The sequence below is a fragment of the Zonotrichia leucophrys genome, chromosome 4 (assembly GCF_028769735.1).
Source record: "Zonotrichia leucophrys gambelii isolate GWCS_2022_RI chromosome 4, RI_Zleu_2.0, whole genome shotgun sequence".
Taxonomy (NCBI): domain Eukaryota; kingdom Metazoa; phylum Chordata; class Aves; order Passeriformes; family Passerellidae; genus Zonotrichia; species Zonotrichia leucophrys.
In genome coordinates this window covers 42,705,075-42,713,868 of record NC_088173.1, presented here as the reverse complement: position 1 = coordinate 42,713,868, position 8,794 = coordinate 42,705,075, and the positions used below count along the sequence as shown (strand labels likewise).

At 52.4% G+C, this 8,794-nt stretch overlaps 1 protein-coding gene across 1 annotated transcript; it reads left to right on the top strand.

The window, feature by feature from the left end:
* Positions 1-348: 348 nt before the first annotated feature.
* Positions 349-8,794, top strand: NOCT (nocturnin). The gene is made up of 3 exons (XM_064711360.1): positions 349-610; positions 5,584-5,853; positions 6,682-8,794. Exons 1-3 carry the CDS (start codon positions 424-426, stop codon positions 7,515-7,517), a joined length of 1,293 nt encoding a protein of 430 aa, XP_064567430.1. The 5' UTR covers positions 349-423; the 3' UTR covers positions 7,518-8,794.

Genomic DNA, 8,794 nt, shown 5'->3' with positions numbered 1-8,794 from the left:
CGGGCCGGGCAGCCCCTGAGCCGTGACGTCTATGGGAGCAGTGGGCGCCCCGTGCTGACATCACCGGCGGGAAACCTCCCCCGGGGCAGACCACTCCACGGCGGGGTAGGGGAGGAGGGAACGGCCACGGAGCGCGTCCTTCCTCATACAGCGCCCTCCGCCAGCGACAGCGGGACGATCGCGCAGCGCGAGCTCGCCGGTCTTTGCGGGCGGGCTCGGTGTGCGGACGGCGGTGCCGGGAGGGTTTGTTTGTACCTTGTCACTCCCCCCCACGGGTGGAGGTGGTAGTGCCCGAGGTACGCGCCGCGCGGGGCGCCGCCGCCTGTATAAGCGCGGTCGCGGGGCGGGCCCGGGAGCTGCCGCGCTCCTGATCCCGTCTGGTCCCGCCCGATCCTGCCGGTGCCGCTCCGTCCCGCCGGGAGCATGTACCAGAGCTCCGCGCGCTGCCTCTGCTCGGCCCTGCCCGCCCTCTGCTGCGCTCCCGCCGCCGCCGCCTCGGCCTCCCGCCTGCCGCTGCCGCGGCCCCGCTGCCAGCCGCCGCCCCCCGGCCCCGCCGCGCCGCGGGCAGCAGCGGGCGGCCCGCCCGCCCCGGGGACGCCGCCCCGCACAGGTGGGTACGGGCTGAGGAGGGGGCGCAGCCGCCCCGGGAATCGCGCGGGGTCACAGCCGGAGGCTGGTGCCTGGTTGGTGCTGTCGGAGCGGGATCTGGGCTGTGCTGCCCGCGTCAGCGTGTCTCTTGTCCCCTCGCCAGCCTCCTCTCCGAGACTGGACCGGCCCTTGGGCTCTAAGGCAGCGGCCGTGGCGTTCTCCCAGCCGGTGAGAGCGGGCAGCATTCCGCGGCACCGCGGTAGGCGCTGCCGGAGAGCCCGCCGGAGCTTCGGGCGTTTCTGGCTCGGTGCCCTCCGTGTGAGGGATGGAGCGCCCTGTGCCCGCACGTAGGCTGGGTGCGGGAGTCAGCCCGGTGTCGCTGCGCTGGCCTGTCCGTGAGCCAGAGCGTCAGTGTCCGTGTGCCGCTGTCAGGAGCCTGCTCTCGGCTCGCTGAGCTGCCCTCTTTAGCTGCACTTGGTGTAGGATGAGCTTGACTCACTCGAGGCTCACTTTTCCCTCAAGGCAGCGTGTGGGAGCAGCCCAGGTTACCCTCTGGCAGGCAGCAGCAGCCATCACGTCCCTATTTGCCTGTACTGTTAAATAATTACAGCCCGTTCTTCGTTCCCCACATGAGACCTGGAAAGTGCCCGATGCCTTCGGGTGCCTGTGCGGACCCCACGCACCCCTGAGCTCGGATCCAGCCCTAAGCTGCCTCTGTTGGCTCTGTCCGTGGCTCAGAATGCCATCCGGAGCCATTCCTGCTGACAGCTGGGGCAGCATTCACTGTGCTCCTCACTGCTGCCGTGGGCAGGGCGATAAGCCCAACTCCTTATCATTGAATGGCTTGGGTTGGAAGAGGCCTTAAAGGTCACCTGGTTCCGGCCTTCCCTCAATGGGCAGGGACACCTCTCACTAGCCCGGGTTGCTGAAAGCTCTATCCAGGCTGGGCTTGGACACTTTCAGTGATAGAACAGCCACAGCTTCTCTGGGCAATATGTCTGAGGCTGTATGACACATCTGGCATGCAGGAGATCCACTTTGCCCTACCACCTTCAGCTGGGGCTGGGGTGAAGAGAGTTCCTTCCCTGTTGCTGCTGTTGCAGGCGGAGTGTGGAAGCCAGGCTGGGGCAGGGTGCTTCTGTTGGTCCTGTTGATGCCAGGCCAGGATGCCATATGGCAGGATCGAAGCTTCATGGCACTGCAGGGAAGAGGAGCATATGCATCTGAGAGCTGGCAGAATCGAGTTCATGATTAATAAAGCATTCATGAAGATAAAGGTTTCCAGAGCTTGTGCCAAGTACTGATTCCCTGTATTACTGGAGGCAGGATTTGAGGTTCACTCTTCTTTCTGGTGTTGCCTGTTGAGAACAGGCAGCTTCTGCCTTCCTCTGGTGAGCTCTCATTGCTGTCCCAGACAAGGTTGTACATGTAGTATGATACCTTGGTAGTGTACATTTTGTCACATGGGGATGGCGCCTGTCATGTTGTTCCTGGAACTGGGGTTCCAAGGAGGTCATTTCTGGCTGCTGCCAGCTCTAGGGCTGTGGAGGCTGATGCAACTCCAGACTGTGGTGTGTGGAGTCATTAACCTAGCAGGGAAAGCTTTGTGGTGAACAGGGTAGGGCTTCTGCCTGAGAGTGGTGTGGGGAGGTATGACCTGAAAGGAAGGGGAATGGGAATGTTGTTCACCTTACCCAAAAGGTCAGGGTCCGACACCCTTCTGCAGCCCTCATCTCTGAAATAAAGTGTCTGATGGCTCATTGCCCGAGATCCTCGAAGTTCCTCTCTTCTGTGCTGGATGGAGCAAGAAGCCTGCCAACTTTACACCCTGCTCTAACATTTAACTGTCCGTTTGAATTCTTCCCTTACCCTTACTGTGCTGAGGTGCCACCCTTGCTGAGGAGAAGGAACTTTTTGATTTAAGCACCTTGCATAGTAATTGCTGAGTTGGTGTTCCCTGTTACATAACACCAAGAGAATCACTTTCATGTTTGCTATCCACTGCTACAGTGCAAGCTCAGAAGCCTGCTTCCTTCTCAGGGAGGAAAAAGAGCTTCAGTCTTCTCTTGAGGGCCCAGAGATGATTGTGTGAAAGAGGGTCTAGACTGTAAATTAAACACATTCAGTCCTGGCATAGGTGGCTTGAAAGTTCTTGGCTGAAGCAGGGGGCTCCTTGGGAAGATTCCAGCTTGAGATGACTGCTTATCTGCACAAGTCTGCCTGTGCCCCCACCAGCACCACAGTACTGGCAGCACACATTGTCCCAGCAAGTTCACTTCACTTGCACTGTGAGATTGCAGAGTGGTGACCTTGTGCTTGTATTGTAGCTGGACTGCTGTGGACATGGTTCAGCATTGCAGAAATAAAAAATGGATCCTGTGTTTGGAATTTTCAGGTTCGGGTTGTTGGTCTGGCCCCTGTTCTGCAGTCTGTGTTGTCAGGATTCCAGCACTTTGGGTACAAAGAACTTGTGCAGATAAGCAGTCATCTTAAGCTGGAATCTTCCCTGCTTCAGCCAAGAACTTTTAAGCCACCTATGCCAGGACTGAAAGTGCTTAATTTACAGTCTAGACCTCTTTCACACAATCATCTCTGGGCCCTCAAAAGAAGACTGAAGGTCTTTTTCCTTCCTGAGTCATGGCTGACTTTAAAAGCTGTCAGATCAGCTCTGGGCCACAGTGCAGGCTGGGCTGTGCTTTACAGCCCATAAAGAGGTGGATACACCGCAATCCCAGGGATGATGAGATTTAGACAATGCTCTGGCTTTGTTTGCAGCTTGGCAGGTGGAGACTGAGCTTAGCCTTGATCCTGCTGTAACAGCTGTAAGCTGCTCAGGGCTTTGCCAGCAGGCCTGTGACTCCAGTTGTGCTGCACCTACCTTCAGCATCATCCCTCTGACTCAGGTCAAAGCCACAAGCAGCCTAAGAGCTTGCTAATGGCTTCTTGGAGGGTTATTATTATTATTCCTTTGGAGAGCCCCACATGAGCCATGCTCCTCATCCATGGCACGGCAGGATGCGTGTCTGATGCAGCAGAAAGCACTGTGCTTATCTCCACTTGCAGCACTCAGCCGGGGCTTGTACCTGTCCTAAAAATAGGTGAGTGGCTCCCTGTGGAGCATCTATTAAAAGCTCTACTGATTTCTTTGGGTTTCTGCATGGCGGCCTGGCAGCCCTGCTTGTGTGTAATCTGCACCCTTCTGTATCCAGCACAGAGCGCGCTTTCATCCCTGCTCCCGCTCCCCTCACAGCTGTGGCAGGATCCTGCTCAGGGATTTTGTGTTTTCCCTCACTATTAAGGGCACTTCTACTACTTCAGCAGTACTTGGCTTCTTGAGAAGAAGTAAATTTCTCTGTAAACTGAGAAAGGCTGCAGAAACAGAAACACTACACATAGCTGCTGTGGAAATATGTGTGTGTGAGCTCAGAATCACATCTCAGTTTGAGGAACTCCTATTCCTTTAACTAAAAGGACAGAGATGAGGAGAAACGTCCTATATCTAATCTAAATTCCCATTTCACAACTTTCTTGGAACTGTTCCATGGGCTTACACATACAAAACACACATTAAAGCAAGTAGTTTTTAGTATCTTTTAAAAGAATCCATTTTCCTAAGTACAAGGATGTGGGGCTTATACTGGAGAGTCTTTCTTTTCCTCCTGAGTATGTTTATTGAACTGTAAGGGTGTCCATCTTACTGCCTGCCCCTCTAGCCTGTCATTACTGTATGTCTGTCACCAGATCTTAAAATTGGTGGTGCTGTAGTTCAGTCTGAGCATGCAGGTGTGTTGGGTAGCATGCCAAGTCTTCTGCAAGATGTGACCACAAGATAACAATTTCATCTTAAAAACCACTGTGGGCCAACAGCAGTGCAACACTGAAGTTCTTTTGCTCAAGATTCCCTTTGCAAAAGGCATTCAGAGTAAATAAGTAAGTTGAGACAACAACAGAACTCAGTCAGCATTGCCTCTTATGCAAGTTGCTGTGGTGCACTGCCCTTCCTGCCTTTGCGTTTGAAGGAGCAAAGCCGTCCCTCCCTGAGACGGGGCTGGAGAGCTCTTGCACACACTGTAGCAATACCACAAAATGTGCACAGGGACAAAACAGAGCAGGGACACACGTGCATCCCCATCCCGTGGCAGCTGTGAGCCCGTGTGGGATGGGGAGCCCTCCCTGCAGGAGACATGGGGCTGGGTGAGGGCCAGCTGCGTTAGCAGGGAGAGCTGGAGACAGCAGCTCGTGTGGGTGAGGTGGCCACAGGAACAGGAGGTGGCTGGGCCCAGGGAGGGCTGAAAACTGCTGAGCTGGGGCACAGCACAAGAGAGTGAGGAGACAAAGGGAGAAAGGAGGGTGGGGGGAATGAACGAAGGGATGTGGAGCTGGGAGGCACCACCTTCTCCACTCCACATCCTGAGGTCTCAGCCAGCAGAAGCATCTGGCTGCTTCATGGTCATGACAGCATTACTGCTTTGGGGATAAATGACACTGATCAGAGATTCCTGTTAAATACCAACCTGAGGTTGGTTAACTGGAGTCTGCAGCCTGGAGGCATCCCATATGGACACAGGGTGCCAGGCCATACAGAGTGCCCTCTCCATCAGAAGCAAATGCTGTGCGTGAAATAAGGAGCAGGCAGCATTTGTCCACCTGCTGGGCTCTCTCCTCTGTGAACAGGGAAAAAAAGTGCTCTACTGCGTTTTCTACAATATATGCAGAGTTAATCTTAGCCCTGCTATTCTGGTTGAAAGAATTCTTTGTTGCCTTAGAAGACAGCAGCATGAGGTCTTAGAGCAAGCTGTTTGCAGGCTGCAGCCCCTGATGACAGGCAGAACATGAGGCTGCACAGGACTAACCCTCTTCTGCATCCTTCTTGTTTTGCCTCAGACTCAGGAACGGGCTCCTGCACAACCACCAATGGCTGGCACTGCAGAGAGGTACCCAGGTGATGAGGAGAGCTGTGGTGGACCATCTCTAACAGGAGTTTTTCCCTTGCAGTGTGTTCCATGGGAAACAGCACCAGCCGGCTCTACAGCGTGCTCGCCAAGACGCTGAGCAGTGGGGCCGTGTCCCAGCACCAGGACTGCCTGGAGCAGCTGGACTCAGCACAGCTGGATCCCATAGACCCCAAGGATTTGCTGGAGGAATGTCAGATCGTTCTGCAGAAGCGGCCACCCCGGTTCCAGAGGAACTTTGTGAACCTGAAGAAAAACAGCGGCAGTAACCACCGCCCCATCCGGGTCATGCAGTGGAACATCCTCGCCCAAGGTAGGAGATGCTTGTGAGCTCAAGGTGTGAGCTTGAGATCAAATGCAGCCATGAAAACCCTGGCAGAGCAAAGGGAGAGAGGAGCGAACTCCCCTACATGAGACACAACTGACTGAGGGCCAGGGGGGAGTATTTTGAGCACTTGAAATAGTGGCTTTCCTTCTGTCCCACAGGAAAGGAAAAAAAAGGTCTCTCCTTGCAACTCTGATGCCAAAGGTAGCCCCAAATTCCTGTCTTAACTGAACAGTGTATTCTAAAAGCTGTGACCCATCGGTTTTAGATGGTTGTTAACCCCAGAGAAAACCGATCTTTTTCCTAAGTTTTATTTGTGATGTTTCTCTTCAGTTTCTGATTACCTTATTGGTGAGCTGTCCATAAATTCAGAGCTGCTACGGGAATTCTTAATGCTTAAAAATAATTTTAACTGCTGGTTTTGAATCAAGGCTATAAGTTGACGACTGCAGCAGCCTCATCTTAAAATCTTTTGGGTGTGGGAAATTTCCCTCATAGGGACTGCCTTAACCTTCTGCAGTCTCTTTTAACCCACTTCATTTTATTTTGGCTTATGCTGCAGCAGCCACACATGGGAGTACTTGCCCTTGCGTAGTGGGCAGAGCGGGAGAAAGTCTTATATATCTTTTATCTGTAAAAGGAACTTAATTTTTTTGGAGCGACTCCAGTGACTTGAGATGGGGTTCTCACACCTATGGGCAAATCTGGTACCCTTAGAGTCACCAGCATGTAAACTGATAAAACCTGGAGGATGACAGGCTGTTTCAGCTATCATTAACTTTTGGGTTTTTTGTTTACCCTCTCTGCTAATTCCAGCTCTTGGGGAAGGCAAAGACAACTTTGTCCAGTGCCCCATGGAAGCTCTGAAGTGGGAGGAGAGGAAGTGCCTCATCCTGGAGGAAATCCTTGCGTACAAGCCCGACATCTTGTGCCTTCAGGAAGTCGACCACTACTTCGACACCTTTGAGCCGCTCCTCAGCCGCCTGGGCTACCAGTGCACGTTCTTCCCGAAGCCGTGGTCGCCGTGCCTGGACGTGGAGCACAACAACGGCCCAGACGGCTGTGCCATGTTCTTCCTCAAGGAGCGCTTCGAGCTCGTCAGCAGCGCCAACATCCGCCTCACCGCCATGAAGCTGAAGACCAACCAGGTGGCCATCGCTCAGACGCTCAAGTGCCACGAGACCGGCCGGCTCTTCTGCATCGCCGTCACCCACCTGAAGGCCCGCACGGGCTGGGAGAGGTTCCGCTCTGCTCAGGGCTGTGACCTCCTCCAGAACCTCAAGAACATCACCCAGGGAGCAAAGATCCCTCTGATTGTCTGCGGGGACTTCAACGCGGAGCCAACCGAGGAGGTCTACAGGGAGTTCTCCAACTCCAGCCTCAATCTGAACAGTGCGTACAAGCTGCTGAGCCCCGATGGACAGACAGAGCCCCCCTACACCACCTGGAAGATCCGGCCCTCCGGAGAGTGCCGGCACACGCTGGATTACATCTGGTACTCCCAGCATGCCTTGAATGTGAACTCAGCCCTGGGCTTGCTGACTGAAGAGCAAATTGGGCCCAACAGGCTGCCCTCATTCAATTACCCTTCCGATCACCTGTCCCTTGTGTGTGACTTTAGTTTCAATCAGGACCCTGACAGACTGCTGTAATGTCCCGGAATGCCAGCTGCTATTGCAGTGTCTGAACTCTCCAGTCTTTTATTTTAGAGAAAACCTTTGAAGCTAGATGCTGTTGAAAGATGAGGAAATACTGTTGACTAACCATTGTTTCAGGCACTTGTTTGGAGTTACACTTGCTGTTCAGCTCTCATTAATGTGCAGCCTTCGAGGGAGGAAGAAGGAAGCCAGTGTTCTCATTGTACTCTTCTCGCCGCTTCAGGGTTTGAAAACTAGAAGGCAAATGGCTTTATTCTTTCACTAAGCCCCCTGTTTTAAGGATTTAATCCTCTAATGAATGTGGAGGCCTTAGTATTTAAATCAAAACATTGTGTCTGTAAAACATCTTGCCCTGACAGCATGCAGATTTTATTTATTTCATATTAAGCTTCTGCAAGTACCAAAGGGAGTGAGGTTCAACTACCCAGTGACATTACCTTAAATCTTTTTCTGTTGCAATACGAAGGAAGTTTAATGCAGTTTAGACAAAAAGCTAAGCTCATAATAGTGTGGTCTTGTCATTTTTCCATGACTTGAGATGACAAATTCATGACAAGTGTGATGAAGGACCCCTCCAGTAAGAGCAGGTGAGGAGAGAGAGGCTGACTATGACCTAGAGTAATGCCCTCACTTTTCCAGAGCAATGTGCATGTATCTGTCACACACATACAGACTCTAGACTGTCCAGTGACTACCTTCATCTCTTCTGTGCTTCCCTCTGGAGGACACAGCTAAGCAGGGACTATTTCTTCCTCTGAGTATTACTTTTCTAAATGGTTTAAATTTGTAGTCTTGTCAATCTTGCTGTTTCAGTAAAAGGCCAGTCTTAATATTGAAAGATTTTCTTCTATTTATCTTCAGAATCTAAAGCTACACTGGAACCTGTTATAAGATAAAATTTATTTATTGAGAGAAGTTGGTGATCCTGCATCTGACTGGAAAGCATGGAGTGACAGCGTTCAGGAGCCTCTTCCTGTGACCCAGAGAAACTCTGGCAAAGCATCTGGGCGACAGCAGAGGTGTGTTAGTGCAGTAACTCCTCACTGCTGACATAGGAATTGCATATATGGGTTGTAAACATGCCATTATGCCAGAAAATACTATAGAAAGAGAGGGGGGAAGAGGGACAACAGTTGGAGTTGTGCTGACACTTAGATAGTTGAGGAAGACATGGCAGGGCAAATAAAGCAGTATTTCCATGTGAAGCAGGGTGCATAGTAACTCTTAAATGTTCCAGCTGTTTGTTAATAAAACTCTTTGGAAAAAAGTAA